This window comes from Panthera uncia, chromosome D4 (genome assembly GCF_023721935.1).
Source record: "Panthera uncia isolate 11264 chromosome D4, Puncia_PCG_1.0, whole genome shotgun sequence".
In the NCBI taxonomy this organism is placed as follows: Eukaryota; Metazoa; Chordata; class Mammalia; order Carnivora; family Felidae; genus Panthera; species Panthera uncia.
Window position 1 is genome coordinate 8,021,701 of NC_064807.1, and position 19,679 is coordinate 8,041,379.

The window sequence follows — 19,679 nt, forward strand, 5'->3', positions numbered from 1 at the left end:
GTTGTAGGGGAATGTATACTTTGAACTCAACTCTCTTTTTTCCTATCCTTGTGTCCCCTCCCAGTGTCTATCATTGGCTGAACCCAACTGGAAGCCAGAGTTTAAGGAAAGTGGTTAATGTAGTCCATTCAGAGTAGTCTTCCTGGGCACAGAGCAAAATGAAGGATAGAAGGTAGATGAGGGGCAAATGGAGAAATCCTGGATAGCCTTTGCACATAGATTGAGATTTTTGCTTTATGTCTGATCAGTTTATCGGCTATGTATTTGCTGATAGAAGCTATGAACACTCTTGTTTCACCTGAAAAATTCCCAGGTTTCTACAAAGTAAAGGCGATAAGAGTGAATCTGAATGACATTGCTCTGAAGAGTCTATTTTTTTAATCCATTTAAAAAAGTGAGGCTATATAGTTTGGTTTTCTAAAAAAAAAAGAAAAATATTGTATTTACAGAGTTTGTCGTTGAGGGTCCTACAGAGAGTAAAAAAGAAACGAAAGGCAACATTTTTCCTGCTTCCCTAGACAAAGTCATTTCCTGCAAGACTGGTTTAATTAGTGCTGCACCCAGATGTCGAAGAACATGGGAGTTTGTTTTAGTGTTGACCTCTACCTACTCAAAAGGAAAATAATACTTGGGTTTAGAGATTTAAATGCTATAATTTACAAGTAAGCTCTCGCACGAAATGAACTTGAACTAAGTATCAGAAGGAAGCATTTAAAATTGGGCAGGGCAATAAAGATTTGAAGATTACAGTGGTTTCTTTTTCCGGAGAGAAACAACTACCCGATTTTGATGGGATTTCTTTACAGGTTGCCGCTGTAAGTGCCTTTGCCCAGACTCTGCGAAGATACACGTCGCTCAATCACCTGGCCCAGGCAGCTCGCGCAGTGCTTCAGAACACTTCTCAGATCAACCAGATGCTCAATGACCTCAACCGCGTTGACTTTGCCAATGTCCAGGTACTCCGTTTCCTTTCAAAATGGGTCTTTTGAGGAAAGACGCCTCATTCTTCTTCATGAGGATTGTCGTATTTGTTTCCATAGTCGCATCCGCGCACAGACGGCATCTATGTCCACATTGTCCTGCAAGATGAGAGTTTGACTTGGCCAAGACTTCACTGCTCCTCTGTTTTGTGGTTAAAGTCTGCTAAGATTTATAGTACTAGATGGGAACAGATGTCAGCAGGGTTTGCTAGATAGTTAATGGAGCAGGGATGCTCACAGTCCTTCAAATCAGGTAGGCAAGAGATTACACTCTTTTAGCTACTAGTTGTGGGACGGTGGGCAAGTTATTTAACTGCTCTGGGCTTTCCCTTCCACACCTTATAATACCTATCTTAGATTATTGTTGACATATGTAGGAATACATGAAGTCCTTTGCACCATAACATACAAGAGGTATATGTTTTTAATAGTGCCCCACCTTGAGGGGCACCTGGGTGGTTCATTTCAGCGTCCAACTTTGGCTCAGGTCATGATCTCACAGTTCATGTGTTTGAGGCTTGTGTCGGGCTCTCTGCTGTCAGCTCAGAGCCTGCTTTGGATCCTCTGTCCCCCTGTCTCTCTGCACCTCCCCCTCTTGTGCTCGCTCTCTCTCTCTCTCTCTCTCTCTCTCTCAAAAATGAACATTAAAAAAAAATAGTCCCCCACCTTGAAAGAACTAGGAAGACTTAGAAATTCTATTTCAGAGTGCCTGGTAAATATTTGTTCCTTTGAAAGGAATTAGGTGCAAGATGTTTGACTGTTTTGTTCGTCCAAATGAAGAAAAAAATGTACTTGAACATTGTGATCAAACTATTCACTTGTACTTTAAGGTACACTTAAAAAGACAGCTAATTTAGGAATATTGTGAAATCCCACAAATAGTTTATTTCAGATACTAAGGTGATGGAACTAGTTGTTACCATGTAAAAATAGTACATTGCTCACTCAAAGTACAAGCAAAAAAAAGAAAGGAATGCAGAAACTGAACATAATCAAAAACTTCTGTGCTTCAAGAGACCAGCAAAAAAAGTGAAACAACAACTGATAAGAATTGATGAAATTTTCTACTCCTGAAATCATTATTACATAGAAATACCTACATACCTACATACATACATACATTTGAAAAAAGAATTGAGAAGATTTTTACAAATTGTATATCTGATAAAAAAAAATTGTATCTGGAATATGTAAAGAGCTATTACAACCCAATAATAAAAAGATGGCCCAGGTAGAAAATGGGTGGTGACCTCCATAGCCATTTCTCCAAAGAAGATATACCAATGGCCAACAAGGACCTGAAACGATACTTAACGTAATTAGCCACCACAGAAATGCAAGTCAAAACCACAGGAGATACTATTTCCCACACGCTAAAATGGCTATCATGAGACCGGTAATCACAAAAAGAATGAAGGGAGTTAAGGGTGGACTATGCTACCCTAGGAAAGAGATTACCAATGAAAACAAATAGTGCGAGAAGTCAGATGGAGGGCAAGACGAAGGGCACGCTTCTGTGGTCATGGTGAAAAATCGGAGCCCTCACGCACTACTGATTAGAACGTACGATGAGCCCCTTTGGAAAACGGTCTGGCAATTTCTCAAAAGGTTAAACATGGAGTTTTACCAGATGACTTAGCAACTTCACCCATAGGTACCTACGGAGAGAAATTAAATTGTGTCCACATAAAACTTGTCTGTGGACATTCTGTGGCAGCTTTATTCACGTTTGCTGCATAAAAGTGGCAACAACCCACTGCCTGTTTACTCCTGAGAGTGTAAACAAAGTGGGGCATATCCACCCAATGGAATATCATTAGCAATAATAAGAAATGAAGTTCTGACGGCTGCTACAGTGTGAATGAACCTTGGAAATATGATGCTAAGGGAAAGAATCCAGACACAAAGGACCACGTAGTGGATGATTCCATTTATATGGAATGTGCAGAATAGACAAATCTGTAAGAGACAGAAAGATCCATGACTGCCTGGATTTGGGGGACCGGGAATTGAAGGGTGACATAGGACACAAGGAGTGTGGGGTTTCTCTTGGGGGAAATGAAAACGTCTTAAAATTGTGACGGGTACACAGTTCTGTGAATGTACTACGGGAAGCCATTGAATGCTATACTGTACACAAGTGAATTATATGATACATGAGTTATATCTCGATAAAACTTAAAAAAAAAATCAATACCTTGGGGTGCTGGTGGCACCCTGGTACCTGGTACCTGGGTGGCTCAGTCGGTTAAGCATCCAACTCTTCATTTCAGCTCATGATCTCATGGTTAGGGATTTTGAGCCCCGCATCAGCCTTTGGATTCTTTGTCTGCCCTCCCCCCCGCCCCACCCCAGAATAAATAGATAAATTTACAAAAAATACTTTGGCTTAAAAAGAAACCATTAATGACTCCCATTTCTTAGAAATTTTAATCCATAGTTCTGGTCTATTTTCGTTACTTAAATGTATCAAAAAGTAGTATTTGGGCTTGATTCATTCTAAGGCATAGTAATTAGTTAAGTTCATTCTGACTTTCATGGATTGAGCTCAAACTCCTAGTTATGGGGAAAATATTTTTTAAGATGTATCTTTCTATATATCTATGTATGAACACATATAAATGCACACATGCAAACATAAAACGTTCATAAGAGCAAACTGTCTCAGGTTTGCAAAGCCATTGACTTTACATAGTTCATTGAAATTTACATCAACTGATTTTCATGAGAATAAGTTCATATTCCCTTAAAATTTATCCTACAATGTTTCTTTCAAATCTTCATTCAGAAAAGATACTTTAAAAAGTATCTTTAAAAAAAGTTGAAGTAATAAGGTAACTTGTAGTTTCAAAAAGTAATGTAAGTTCAATAGCAGAAAATATATTTAAGAATGATTCCCCAGGAAAAATAAGATAAAAACAGGGAGGGAGACAAACCATAAGAGACTCTTAAATACAGAGAACAAACTGAGGGGTGCTGGAGGGGAGGTGAGTGGGGGGATGGGTTAAATAGGTGACGGGCATTAAGGAGGGCCCTTGTTGGGATGAACCCTGAGTGTCCTATGTAATTGATGAGAATCCCTGGGTTCTACCCCCAAAGTCAAGACTACCCTGTATGTTAACTAACTTGAGTTTAAATAAATAAATTTAAAGGGAAAATAAGTAAAATAACATGCTTTTTACATATCATTAAAAAAAAAAAAAGAATACTTCCCAATAATAAACAGCTGAGAAGGGTTTTCTGTAATATTTGTGCATCTGTAACCCTATGAAGTATTTATGCAAGTGAGTTCTTCTGGGTTATAACTGCCAACCTTGAGACTGTCTTTGCATATACATGGTGGGTTATACCTCCTCTCTTCTCATCCTCTGCCCACCAATTGAGGCTACGTTTTTCCCTTCCTCTGCTTTCAGCTCCCAAGTTTTCCCGGGTCTGCGTGACAGTTATTAGTGCTGGGACGTGTATGCTCTACCCTCTACCCTCTATCCTCTTTCCTTTCCTCGGGGGACCAGGAACAACAGTGGCATGCCCTTCATGTCCCCCTACACCTTACTTCGCACCCTCGTTTTAATCAGTTATCTCCTTCTTAGGGTGCTACATTCCGTCTCTACTCCCTTCTGGCTTTCCTTTTCTGTTTGGAGGTTTGCTGGGTTTTCCTAGAGTCCCCTGGAGTTCTCCTTCTTCTTCCGTTTCTCATTCCGATCTTATCACCCTCTCCTGTTCACCTGGAAGTTGTCCCTGCCCCTCCAAGATTGACCTCAGTAGCATGGACGCCTGTGGGGGTGATGGCTGTTGCATCAAGGAGACTTTAATGTAAAACAATGAGGTTACAGTTCAGTGTAAATATCATAATGCTCTGAAGAGCTCGAAAGTTCTCACAGGTTTCCTTCAGGATATCCATAAATCTTCATCACCGTTGCATTCCCGCCTAATTAAATCTTCTTTTCCTCATGCGTTCAAGATGAGTTTTCTACTGCCACATTATTGATTTTCCGTTTCATTGAATCGATAGCATTACAATGGCGCCATTTTTATGTGTAAGTTTTCCATCTGCATTACGGGCAAGTAGGTTTGGTAGGTCGACCTGATGCGGCATCATCGCATACGCTTGTGGTTGTTTATTTAAAAGACATTCTGATTGTGAAGCTACCGACTCCTCATCATTTTGGATATAATTTATTTGTAAGTTGAGAACACCTCTAATGGTCACCCTTAGCTTTGGCCGTTTACAGAGTTGAAATGTCCAGATTGTTTCACAAGGGAATATTTACAGCATACTCTGTTATCAGTATGTTTTCAATCTCCAGAGTAGTAAAATGGCGTATAATGTCATTTGAAAAGCCAGACAATGTCCTGTGGTTTTATTTGTCTGAGTTAGGTTTCAGTTCCCCATCATCCTGTCTTTTCTTACAGCTAACTTCCAAGTAGATAGTGAGCTTGAATTTATGGTAAGAAATGAAATGAAATTCCTCCAAAGATACCAGTGCGATATCCTCCCCTATTCTCAGGGCACAAACAAACAGAAAACACCCCCTCCTACAGTGAGTATAGAGTTTCAGTTTTGCAAGATGAAAAAGTTCTGCAGATCGATTGCATAATAAAAAGCAGATGGTTGACACTCCTAGACTGCACTCTTAAAAAATGGGTAAGATGATATGTGTTATGTTCTGTGTTTTTCACCACAATTTTTAAAGTGCTTGGACATTAATGCAAAGAACAAAAACAAACTTCCCAGTCCTTTCCTTGATGCCTAAATTCTTCCCTGGGTACTCTCCAAGACTCTTGATATAAAATTTCCGAGTCATTTGACAGGGTGTGTTGAAGGAGCTTAGCTGTTCTTATGTAATTCTATCATAAAGGAGTAAGTGCAGAATTTGCAAAGGTAATAGTTTCAAGAGAGATGGTTCCATCGTTCTTCCTAATAGTAAAAAACTGGAACCGATGGACTTGGTTCTGTAAATAATGGCATATTCATGCCTTACAGCAAATTCAGTCGTTCAACAATAAATATAGCTCTACATTTGCCTACATGGAAATTCAGTTATCATATGGAGGTTAAGTGAAACTAAGCAGGATCTCTACTAGAATGTATAATAGGATCCTTTTTTTACCCTAAGTATGTATATATGCATCAGCACATATCATATGTGCAAAGTTTGAAAGGTTTACACATCAGCATGTTTTAGTTAGCTCTTAGCGTTGACATCTTAGATACCGTTAATATTTTTTTCCTTTGTGCTTGTTTGTATTTTCAGGTTTTTCTATAATTCTATTTTAGTGTACTTAAAGCATTTGAAAGTGATACTTAGGAGGTAATTCTGAAAGACTTTATGGCTAATAATTAGGTAAGAGAAGGATAGGGGATAGTGTCATCTGTTGAGAATTTAGAAGAAACTGGAGGTCTCCCTGGGGAAATAAAATAAATTCAGTTTGGGCATTTTGTATTTGAAATGCCTCCCGGTTGAAATGTCTCTTGAATAGGTAATGTCTATACGATCAGAAGAGACGCTGGAACCAGAGAATGAAGATTAGGGGTTTATTCAGCCGAAACTATCTATGCGAATGAACTTGTCCTCTGAGAGCTCGGAGAATGGAAGCTATAAACACCCTTTGCAGAAAAATACACACATAATCACAATGTTTTAGGTGTAGAATTAGGACCTTCACAGACACCCCTCCATGGGAGCTTATCTCGAAAACATTATCTGCATTCAGTGAACCCGGCTTAAAAGTTCCTGTCACATTTCATTTCTCTATTATATGCCTGGAACACGAGGCCCACATAGATTACGTGGGTTACTTGAGGTCAGTTTAGTTGATTTGCGCCCTGTATTAAGATCCACGTCCTCTGATTCTCCGCCAAACGTTATATTACCAAATGATTATATTTCGACATTGAGAGTATATACTTTTTAATGTTAAAATACAGTATAGCCCTGGAAACGTCCTAAAACTTAGAGCAACTACTGAAATGTAGCTTTAAAAGTTCTTGTTCCCACAGCTGTTACCAACCATGAAACTTCCCAGTCAGAGCCAGAAGGAAAACAGTAGTAATCGAAATCCTTGGCAGGTAGATGTCTACATTTTCTCAAAACTAGTTTTGTTTTTGCTACTCTTGTATCTCAGTTGTGTGGTTCCCAAAGCCTAAACCTCATACAGCATGTGTTTCCACCCAGTACCATTGAGTTCATCCGCCCGACTTACCCTAAATCTTCTCGAATGGATTGACTTTATTTTTTTTTTTAATATATGAAATTTACTGTCAAATTGGTTTCCATACAACACCCAGTGCTCATCCCAAAAGGTGCCCTCCTCAATACCCATCCCCCACCCTCCCCTCCCTCCCACCCCCCATCAACCCTCAGTTTGTTCTCAGTTTTTAACAGTCTCTTATGCTTTGGCTCTCTCCCACTCTAACCTCTTTTTTTTTTTTTTTTCTTCCCCTCCCCCATGGGTTTCTGTTACGTTTCTCAGGATCCACATAAGAGTAAAACCATATGGTATCTGTCTTTCTCTGTATGGCTTATTTCACTTAGCATCACACTCTCCAGTTCCATCCACGTTGCTACAAAAGGCCATATTTCATTCTTTCTCATTGCCACGTAGTATTCCATTGTGTATATAAACCACAATTTCTTTATCCACTCATCAGTTGATGGACATTTAGGCTCTTTCCATAATTTGGCTATTGTTGAGAGTGCTGCTCTAAACATTGGGGTACAGGTGCCCTATGCATCAGTACTCCTGTATCCCTTGGATAAATTCCTAGCAGTGCTATTGCTGGGTCGTAGGGTAGGTCTATTTTTAATTTTCTGAGGAACCTCCACACTGCTTTCCAGAGCGGCTGCACCAGTTTGCATTCCCACCAACAGTGCAAGAGGGTTCCCGTTTCTCCACATCCTCTCCAGCATCTATAGTCTCCTGATTTGTTCATTTTGGCCACTCTGACTGGCGTGAGGTGATATCTGAGTGTGGTTTTGATTTGTATTTCCCTGATGAGGAGCGACGTTGAACATCTTTTCATGCGCCTGTTGGCCATCCGGATGTCTTCTTTAGAGAAGTGTCTATTCATGTTTTCTGCCCATTTCTTCACTGGGTTATTTGTTTTTCGGGTGTGGAGTTTGGTGAGCTCTTTATAGATTTTGGATACTAGCCCTTTGTCCGATATGTCATTTGCAAATATCTTTTCCCATTCCGTTGGTTGCCTTTTAATTTTGTTGGTTGTTTCCTTTGCTGTACAGAAGTTTTTTATCTTCATAAGGTCCCAGTAATTCACTTTTGCTTTTAATTCCCTTGCCTTTGGGGATGTGTCAAGTAAGAGATTGCTACGGCTGAGGTCAGAGAGGTCTTTTCCTGCTTTCTCCTCTAAGGTTTTGATGGTTTCCTGTCTCACATTCAGGTCCTTTATCCATTTTGAGTTTATTTTTGTGAATGGTGTGAGAAAGTGGTCTAGTTTCAACCTTCTGCATGTTGCTGTCCAGTTCTCCCAGCACCATTTGTTAAAGAGACTGTCTTTTTTCCATTGGATGTTCGAATGGATTGACTTTAAAGTTTTATCTGATTGGGTTGTGGGGGCTGGGCGGGGGGGGGGGGGCGGTGGCGGTGAGGAAGAGAGAACTTTTGAAGGCAGTATAAAAACAATAGAAGGAAAGACTGCAGACTGTTGGCTCAGATTCTCTTTTTCGTGGGTGATTATGTATTTTATTTTTATTTTTAATTTTTTTAATGTGTATTTATTTTGAGAGAGAGAAAGCGAGCTGGGAAGGGGCAGAGAGAGAGGAAGAGAGAGCATCCCAAGCAGGCTCCACACCATTTTAATGTTTATTTATTTTGAGAGAAAGAAAGTGAGCTGGGAAAGGGACAGAGGGAGAATCCCAAACAGGCTCCGCACCATCAGCGCAGAGCCCGATGCGGGGTTCGGTTCGATCCCACGTACTGTGAGATCGTGACCTGAGCCTAGATGAAGAGTCAGGGGTAACTGACTGAGCCCGACAGGCGCCCCCGGAGATCGCGTATTTTGATCCTTCACGCAGACCAGCTGACGTGGAAAAACCCAAGTCATGCTGTTTCGTGCACCCAGGCGGTGTTCATTTCCTTGACAGCTGACAAGTGGTTGTTCACCTTCCCAGTTCCTTCGGTGGCTTGAAGCCTTCATGCTAATTTCCCGCCGTGCCCCCAGTTTGCGGGCTGCCGTTGGAGGAAAAGGTGTGGGGCTGAACTTTTCCTCTGCTTTCTGTGTACCGTCCCAGGAGCAGGCCTCCTGGGTGTGCCAGTGTGACGACAGCATGGTTCAGAGACTGGAGACGGACTTCAAGATGACCCTCCAGCAGCAGAGCACCCTGGAGCAGTGGGCCGCGTGGCTGGACAACGTGATGATGCAGGCGCTGAAGCCCTACGAGGGGAGGCCCAGTTTCCCTAAAGCTGCCAGGCAGTTCCTGCTAAAATGGTCTTTCTACAGGTATCGTGCTCACTTTCCCCCAAGCTTTATTCTTCACGCACTGCGGATACGCACGTGCGCGCGCGCGTGTGTGTGTGTGTGCGCGTGTGTGCGTGTACCTGCTTCTCAGACAACAGACAAGACACGAGTGACGGCTTGGGGTGCAGACTCCCCATGGTGATTACCCTCCGCCCACCCCCGGTGATGCCAGCATCATGGGATCGCTCCAGGAGCTTTATGGGAATAATCTGTTAGGAGGAGGAAACCTCTTGCTCCCAGCCCTGGAGTTCTCAGCTGGGGACGTCTCATAGCTGCCATGTGCAGCGACAGAAAAGGGCCGGTGTCGTCCTCTCTGCTGCAGACAGGCATTATTTGGGCTTCTTTCCGGAACACTTAACACCACTCGCTTGATTCTCTAGTGAGGTGATTTGCAAGCTGTGGTCCCTAGACCAGGAGCATCAGGAGACGTATTCGAAAAGTGAATTCTCAGGCCCCGCCCCCCAAACCGTTAGGATCAGAGACGGCAGAGCCAATCAGATGGGGAGCAACAATCTGTGCTTTTATTTTTTCGTAACATAATTTATTGTCAAATTGGCTTCCATACAACACCCAGTGCTCATCCCAACAAGTGCCCTCCTCTGTGCCCATCACCCGCTTTCCCCCCCCAGCGCCCCACCAACCCTCAGTTTGTTCTGTGCTTTTAAAAAAGTCATTTAGGTGATTGTGATGTATGCTCACATCCATCTAGTTAATTTCTTAATTTTATCAGGTACAACTGTTTTCAAACCTGGCTGCGTGTTAGCATTAGTGTAAAATAAACAAAAATCGTAGGTACCTCCCCAAACCCTCCTGAATGAATCAAAATCTGGGCGGGTGGGTAATAGTGATTAGGGATAGAGGTGATGCGAAAATGCCTTCAGAAATCTTCCTCTTGGTGATTCTGATGCATAGCCGGTTTAGGAACCAATAATCTAGTAGACGCTAAGTACAATACGAGTCACTTAATGGCCAAAATAATATAGATATAAACGTATGGTTTTATCAACCTGGAACCCCGGAAGAGAAAGCCCTTCGGATTACATGATGTATGACATCAAATGTTGGGATGAGTCGTTGACCATGTGTCTCCTGCAAGGGCTAAAAGCAGAGCCTTGTACATAGGCTTATACACCAGAAACACAGGGATGAATGGAGGGATAGACTTGCATTTCATAACATGAATTAGTTAAGTTATAGTTCTGACCCTGGGATTTTTTTTCTACTGGTAGGAGTTTAGTGGGTTTTTTGCTTCTCTGGATGGAGAAGCCCCCGCTGCCTCGGGCGTGACGGCCATATCTACCTTGAGGTTTAGGTGGTTCCTGATTTAGATTCTGTCCTCCCATGTCTGTGTCAGAAAGTCGTGACCACAGGACATACCAGACTGGCTGCGGGCACACTGGGGTCATCATGGTGATGAGTGAGTCCAGGGGTGAGTCCAGAGCTAGCTTTGCAGGGAGAAGGTGTATAAATAAGCAACAGAGTTTAGGAACTGGTATACCTGTTAACCCGGAAGCCCACACCCTCTCGTTGTGACCCCCTTCATGAAGATGCCAGGCATCTTTGAATTATGTCGGCAGCTGCTTCGGCTCTTACTGGAAGCGATTTCTTTCTTTCAGCTGATTTTACTTGATTTCATCCAATTCTTACTTCTTAAGCTCAAGTAGTACCATAGATCCTTTATAGATGCTTAATTACAAGTTAGCTTACTCTTACACCCTGAAAATGGTCTCATGTTTAGCCCAGGGTCCAACTCAGTAAAAGGAAGCCTGCCGGTTTTCTATTATTGTTGTCTTGTTTTTGGAATGGCGTAATTCCACAGCTCGGTGCCTCCTACATTTAATAATACCTTTAACCCATGTGATTTGAGAAGCGCTTTATTAAGATGTTGCCTGACTCCGTGACCCCCTGGCACGGTGCAGTAAAACCAGTGTTAGCTTAGATCTGGGTGTGAATGAGAAAAATGTTGATGAGGACTGTTGAAGTTTGCCCCGCTACGTGGAGAAGATTTGGAAAGCATTGTCACAGTGTCTCCAAGAAGATACAGCAATAGTCATAGTAATAGTAGAATTCCAAATTTTAATTTGAGAACATTTCTTAAGAAGGCTTCAGGTATTTTCCCATTTGCTTGTGACTTGACTTTTTTTATTCAAACATTTTCTTCTCAGAAAGTCATACAGATGGTATATGTATTTCATGAATGATGGATGAAACCAGTTATACAAGCCAGTTATTCTAAAACCTATATGGCCAAAAGCTGGGTGCATTCTCTAGATCAGAAAAAAGCAAGGTGTTTTTTTTCCTTCCTAACTGCTTTCTTATGTTGTTATGTCAGACTTGCACTTACTCCTTCCTGTGGGTTTTTTTTTTTCTATATTTAGTTGATATCGTTTTAGAAATATACCCCTGGAGCCTTCGTCTCCACAGAGATCCGTTGCAAGTATCTTGAAAGGAGAGAAAATTACTTACTTGTATTTCTTGTTCTCTGCAGAAATACAAACCCAGTAGACCATCACTTGTCTGCCCTCTGTCCTCCCTGAGTTGGGGATAATTGGCTTGTTATTATTAGACACTATTATGGGTATTATTTTCATTTCAAAAAGACTCAAAGGCGTAGAGTTCAGGACCACAGAAGGAAAGGCATATTCAGACAGATGCATACCTCCTGCTTATAGGCAAAGTCCACAGCTTAGAAACGAAGAGCCCTTAAATCTGAACTGTTTTTTAGCGGGGCGTAATAACATACTGAGTAATGAAAACTGCATTCACAAACTATCAGAGAAGCGGAATTATAGAGGTTTTTTTTTTTTTTCTTCTTCACAGTTTTGGCCTTGTAATAAGAGTTTGGCAGTCACACACACAGACCCTTGGTGTTCTGAAGTCAGTTAATCTGATAATTTCTCAAGGTCTCTGTATCTATTTACATGCATACAAATGGGGAAATGGGCTGGCAGAGAGCTGTGACGGCAGCAGGTACAGACACCCTCTGCTCCAAATGGGGGTCTCTCCTTGCTAACCTGGCTTGGAAGGACTACTGTTGGCTCCCCAGGAGGCGGGAAAAAAATATTACCACCTCTCCTGGGCAGAAATGGAGAAGTTATGTGGGCCATTTCTCAGCTTGTGTGTTTTGTGGTTAACAGAACAGAACATTCCTCAGAGCTACCCTGAGAGTCATCCAAATATCCCATTTTTAAAGAACAAAATTTATAGCTCTGATACGGTGACTCGAAAGGGGGGACAGGGAATGTAGTTTGCTTACAACTGGACAATTTCTAAATCTTCCAAAAAGTAATATTCTTTCGGAATCAACTGTAAGCACTGTTTTAAAAGAGAGTTTGCATGGGGGTCACAGGAGGGATGTTCTCCCTTTTCTTCTGAGGAAGCGTGTGATACCTCCCCCAATACACAAAGAGGATCACTTGTTAGGGTCTGTGTTTCAGCGCCCAGACCATAAGTCTCTCATCCATGACAAAATAATTAACTCGATAAGTCTGAGTGTACAAGAAGTTGAATTCATGGTAACTTAGCAACATGGAATTCACTTAGTCAGTTTTTGCAACATATCTTACAGAAGTCCGAGTCAGACAAAAAGTTTCCAACTAAACTGTTAAATGTGTCATTTAATACTTGGCCTGTAGGGCAAAGGCCCAACATAGAGGGGATACTAAAGTAGCATCGATAACATGATTCAACTGATTCTTTTCTAAACATGGGACAATAATTTCATGCTTATTGGGGCGCCTGGGTGGCTCAGTCGGTTAAGCATCCGACTTCGGCTCAGGTCATGATCTCTCGGTCCTTGAGTTCGAGCCCCGTGTCGGGCTCTGTGCTGACAGCTCAGAGCCTGGAGCCTGCTTCTGATTCTGTGTCCCCCTCTCTCTCTGACCCTCCCCCGTTCATGCTCTGTCTCTCTCTGTCTCAAAAATAAATAAACGTTAAAAAAAATTTTTTTTAAATAATTTCATGCTTATCAGCATTTTCTAAAAATCACTAGGTATTATAACTGAAGGTCAGCGGATTGGTTTTAATTTTCCACCAGATTTCAGGATTATATGTGTATTTTATGCTGAAATAAGGTGACTGCCTAACTGTGCAAGATTTACAAAATACTCCGAATAAAATCCAAGGCTCTGTCCTGGAGACCCGACACGGACCAGGAGGTAGTGACCCCAGACCCATTGTATGTTCTCTCTTTGCTGACTTTCTTCCAGCCACACTAGCCTCCTGGCTGTTCTTTGAACACATCAAGCCCGGGTCTGCCTCAGAGTCTTTTCATTTGTTCTCGTTTCTGCCAGGAAAGTTCACATGTTCTCGCTTGGCTCACTTCATTCCACTTTCTGCTCAGTGATATCACCTTTTCAGAAAGAGTCTTACTGACAACCTAACTGAAATGCTCGTCCCCATGATTCTGTATTTTTTTAGAGGATTTTTTTTTTTCCCAATTTATGTTTTTTCCCTGATCTACTGTGTCCATAGGATTTACCTACCTTTATATTTTGTATCTGCTTGGGTTTCCTCAACTGTTTTCTCTTAGCAGAAGGTGAGTTCTGCTAAAACCAAAATTTTGCCTAACTGGTTCTAGAATAAGACCATGGCACAGAGTAGGAATGCAGTAAACATCTATTGAGTGGATGGAGGTAAATTCTCTTGGAAAAAATCAGTGGACTTTGCATATTAGAGTATTATCAGAAAGCTACTTAGTGTGAATATTTTCCTTAGTCATTAACATGATTTCAGGGTTTTTCTATCTTAAGGGAATAAAGGCCTAAAATTTGAACTTAGAAATATATATTATATATAATTCATTCTCTATCTGTGATATTTATCCCTGCAAAGATTTATTGACATTCAACTAACTCAGAGTTGGTTTTTTATATTTATAAAGTCATCTTTTAAAATGAACATTTTTAAAGTTTATTTCATTCATTTTGAGAGCTAGAAAGAGCATGAGCAGGGGAGGGGCAGAGACAGAGACAGACCGAGAGAATCCCAAGCAGGCCCTGAGCTGCCAGTGTGGAGCCCGACATGGGGCTCGAACCCAGAAACCATGAGATCATGACCCAAGCTGAAATCAAGAGCCAGACGCCCAACGAACTGAGCCACCCAGGCGCCCCATAAAAGAAACATTAAAAAAAATTTTTTTTAACCTTTATTTATTTTTGAGAGAGAGAGACAGAGTGCAAGTAGGGGAGGAACAGAAAGAGAGGGAAAATAAACATTTTTAAATGAAATCAAGGGGCGCCTGGGCGGCTCAGTCGGTTAAGCGTTTGGCTTCGGCTCAGGTCATGATCTCGCAGTTCGTGAGTTTGAGCCCCACATCGGGCTCTCTGCTGACAGCCTGGGGCCTGGAGCCTACTTCAGATTTCCCCCCCTCTCTCTCTTCCCTTCCCTCTCTGCCCCTCTGCCACTTGCACTCTCTCTCTCTCAAAAATAAACATTTTAAAAAAATGAAATCAAGATGCACTCGCTTTAGAAAATATTTGAAATACTAAAAATAACAAGCACAGGTGCCTGGCTGACTCACTCAGTAGACCCAACGACTCTTGATCTAGGAGATGTAAGTTCGAGCCCCACGTTGGGTGTAGAGATTACTTAAAATCTTTTTTTAAAGAGGCATGTGGGTGGCTCGGTCATTTAAGCGTCCGGCTCTTGGTTTCAGCTCCTGCAATGATCTTGTGGCTTGTGAGTTTGAGCCCCACATCAGGCTCTGTACTGACAGCATGGAGCCTGCTTGGGATTCTCTCTCTCTCTCTCTCTCTCTCTCTCTCTCTCTGTCTCTCTCTTTCTCTCTGCCCCTCCCCTGCTGGTGTGCGCTCTCTCTCTCTCTCTCTCTCTCTCTCAAACAGATAAACTTTTAAAAAAAATCTTTGAAAAAATAATGAGGAATAAACTTACATCATAATTTCAATACCCCGAAATAACCACTGGTAAATTGTTGGGTTTTTTTAGTGTTCTATAAAATTGGAATCTAGTTATTTACCATGGTTTATTATCTGTATCTTTCCCTAAGCATTTTCATTTAACATTATATCTTAAGCATTTCTCATCATTAAACATCTTCAAACACATAACTTTTAATGTCCTCACAATATTCAATATTATTATGTGTATGTGTCATGTGTTATTTAAACATTACCTTTTCCCCTCATTCTGAAGCATTTTGGTGGTTTTTGGCATTATGATACAATTATATCATATATACATGTTCATATATACAATTGTTATATTAAAATGACTCCCACACATTTTACTTCTTTAACTTGACATTATATCATAGTTTATATCATACTTTTATATCATTATATCATACTTTTCCATGTTACTACCTTTATGTCCAATCTCCCTCATTTCTTTAAACGATTGCATACAATTGATATATGAATGAACCATCATTTATTTAACCACCATCAACTAATGGCTATTTAGTGTTCGTTCCCTCCTAGTCTCTCACCAGCATAAATACTGCTACAGTTAAAATTATCTTTGTTCATTTGTGTGAATTTATGGAATTGGAATTGGTAAGTCAACGGTTTTTTGCCTTTTTAGTTTTGAGACATAGTGCCAAATTTCTCTTCACCACAAAAGTTTTGTGAATGTATACTCGCAAAAACAGTAAACGAGTTATTTTCCCATCTTTTTCGGCAGCACTGGACCTTTTCATCTCTTACAGTACGATAGATGACATGTGGTGTTTAATTTGTAATTTTGAGTAAGGTTAGTGAAATTTTGTATGTTTGTTAGCTTTTTGTCTTCTCTGGGATATATTATGAATATTTTCTGTCTTTAACAAGAGATGCAATTAGCAAATATTCTGCTTCAATTCGAAATTATTTACTCCAGCTGGTCAAGTTTGGATCCGTTTAGGTAAAAATGTTATACAACATTTTACTGTTACTTTTGTGTTGTGTTTGCTTTTGCTTTTTTAAGTAGAGGGATTTCTCTGCCTTTTAAGATTTTTCCATAGGAGAACAAATGTTTAATTTCAAATAGGTATTGTGTTTATATTTATTATTTTTACAAATGGGTTATGTGTCATTAAATTTTAGGAAAGGCGTGCGTAGAATTATAAACATAATTTTTTATCTGTGGCATAGGAATGAAAGAATTAATCTATTTTTAGTAGCTCACTTACTGAGTTCTAAACTTAAGGTATTCACTAAGGTATTTGAGTCTAAGGAATTATTCACTAGAACTACGGTTTATGACAATGAATGTATTATTAACTAATATATGTAGTACTGTGGTAATGAGTAGTTTTCCTTTTTTTTCAATTCCAGTATAATTAACACACAGTGTGATGGTAGTTTCAGGTGCACAATATAGTGATTCAACAGTTCTATACGTTCCTCAGTGCTCAACATGCATGATAAGTGTGCTCTTAATCCCCATCCCTATTTCACCCGTCCTCCCACCCACCTCCCCCCTGGTAACTATTAGTTTGTTCTCTGTAGTTAAGAGTCTTTCTTGGTTTGTCTGTCATTCTTTTTCCTTTGCTCATTTGTGGCTTAAATTCCACATAGGAGTGAAATCACACAGTATCTGTCTTTCCCTGACTTATTTTGTTTAGCATTATACACTCTAGCCCCATCCATGCTGTTGCAAATGGCAAGATTTCATTATTTTTTATGGCTGAGTAATATTCCATTGAATATATACACCACTTCTTTGTCCATTCACCTCTCAGTGGACATTTGAGCTGCTTGCGTAATTTGGTTATTGTTGCTGCAATAAACAGAGGGGTGCATGTATTCCTTTGAATTAGTGTTTCTATATATGTGGGTAAATACCCAGTAGTGCAACTAATGGATCATAAGATAGTTCTGCTTTTAACTTTGAGGAACTTCCATACTGGTTTCCACAGTGGCTACACCAGTTTGCATCTCTGCCAATAGCACACCAGGGTTCCTTTTTCTCCACAGCCTCACCAGCACTTCTTGTGTCTTGTGTTTTTTAGTTTTAGCCATGCTGACAGGTGTGAGGTGACATCTCATTGTGGCTTTGATTTGCATTTCCCTGATGATGAGTGAGATCGAGCATCTTTTCATGTTTCTGTTGGCTATCTGGATTTCTTTGGAGAAATGTCTGCTTGTGTCTTCTGCCTGTGTGTTTTTGGATTGGGGTGTGTATGTGTGTGTGTGTGTGTGTGTGTGTGTTGAATTATATAAGTTCTTTATATATTTTGGATACTAACCCTCTATCAGATACGTCATTTGCAAATATCTTCTCCCATTCCTCAGGTTGTCTTCTGGTTTTGTTGATTATTTCCTTCACTGTGCAGAAAATTTTTATTTTCACGTAGTCCCAATAGTTTATTTTTGCTTTTGTTTCCCTTGCTTTAGGAGACATACCTAGAAAAATGTTGCTACAACCAATGTCAGAGAAATTAGTAATGGAGTTTTCTTTTTTTTAAATTTTTAATGTTTATGCGTGAGAGACAGAGAGAGAAAGAGCATGAGCAGGGGATTGGCAGAGAAAGAGGGAGACACAGAATCTGAAGCAGGCTCCAGGCTCCGAGCTGTCAGCACAGAGCCTGATGCAGGGGTCGAACCCTTTAATTGTGAGATCATGACCTGAGCCAAAGTTGGATCCTTAACTAATTGAGCCACTCAGGTGCCCCATAATGGGTAGTTCTCTGAAGATCTCCTATCCATTATTTCATTTGACCCTCAGACTAACCTTGAACCTTAAAATGTTGAATGACATGCTTACACTTAAAATCACATACTGGTTAACATGACTCTGCCTCACTCCAAATTCCTGCTTTTTCTTTTCTTTTTAATAAGTAAATCCACCAATAAGAGGTCCCCTGCCATCATCATATAATAACCTTCTGTTCCTGCTGCTATAACCAACTGAGTTTGAGAAACTCAGCTTCTCCTGTATATTATAATTGTAACCACTTCTATTTAAGTAGTGATCTGTTCATTCATAAGTTTATTTCACATCCTTGAAATAATCATATAAGTTAGGTAAGACCAAAAATGTGGCTTTTATTTTTACCCAAGAAGAAAACCAATCTCAGGGAAATGGTTTGTGTGAAGTTGGCAGTGAATTAATGAAGAGCCAGATTCAGAATGTAGGGCTTAGAGTTTCAGATGTACCCTGGTGATCTGCCACTTGCCAAATTAAATGTATAGAATTTGATATATTAATAGCCCCTACATAAATAAAGTTGACAATGAAACAGAAAACAGAAGCACAGTCTTTTTCCATCTGCCTGACATTTTACATTTCTTCGTTGCAAAACAGGCCATAGGAATATCAGCCTGTACATTTATGAGATTTCATTTATAGATTCCATCTATCCGAGAATATAATGGCTGTTTGAGTTTTCCTGGGCCAAAAATCTCTAAAAAAGACCACAAAATGAAAGTGATAAGAAACACACGTGCGCACGCGCATGCACGCACACACACACACACACATACACAGACACACACACACACAGCCACCGCTGACTCTAAGATAGAAATATTAAGGAGGTTTGAAGTGCATGGACAGGCTCCAAGACTGACACATCTTCAGTGAGGCCAGGATCGTTTAGGACTGTTTTCTGTTTTAATTATAATAGAGAAGACGCACCTAGGTGGCTCAGTCAGTTAAGCATCTGACTGTTAATTTCAGCTCAGCTCATGATCCCAGGGTCTTTGGAGAGCCAGCTGAGATTGTCTCTCTCTCTCCCTCTGCTCCTCTGCTCGTGCACCTGTACGTGCACTCTCTCTCTCTCTCTCTCTTTCTAAGTAGATATATTTATTTTTTACATTTATATATACAATATATATTTATAATAGAATATATTGTTAGTGTTAATATTCACATTTTGGTATCATATTTTATAAATTAAACGTTCACTTTTTTTCAAACATATGCATTTCTTAATTAACTGTATTATACTTACTTCTAATGGAAAATCACCATAATTTAAATGGAAATCAGTCAGAAGTTGAAATCACTTAATAAATTTGCCTTCTGACAGGATTCACAGGGGTCCCTGTACATACCTCCGTTCCAGATTGCCACATCTGGAAGCATTACTTAGTATATTTCACAACCTTTGTATGGCACAGATACCTATTTCTTCCCAAGTGTGCGTCCAGAGTTGTTATCGCTGAGAGGTGGTGATGTGTTGTTTGCCCGTCAGTAAGGCTTCCCTCAAAGTTGCTTTTCCTTATGGTGGTGATGAGTTGTCAGTCTTTCAAAAATCTTTTTTGTTCAGTTCTGATCCA

The 19,679-nt window shown here is 40.4% G+C and overlaps 1 protein-coding gene across 10 annotated transcripts in view; it reads left to right on the forward strand.

Annotated features, from left to right (window-relative positions):
- RFX3 (regulatory factor X3) overlaps positions 1-19,679 on the forward strand; it is a 286,010-nt gene that overhangs the window by 241,675 nt on the left and 24,656 nt on the right. For all 10 annotated transcript variants that reach the window (XM_049632946.1, XM_049632974.1, XM_049633000.1 and 7 more), the window contains 2 exons: positions 807-956; positions 9,230-9,438. In XM_049632946.1, coding sequence (XP_049488903.1) covers positions 807-956; positions 9,230-9,438 — 359 coding nt within the window. The remainder of the gene's footprint in view (positions 1-806; positions 957-9,229; positions 9,439-19,679) is intronic.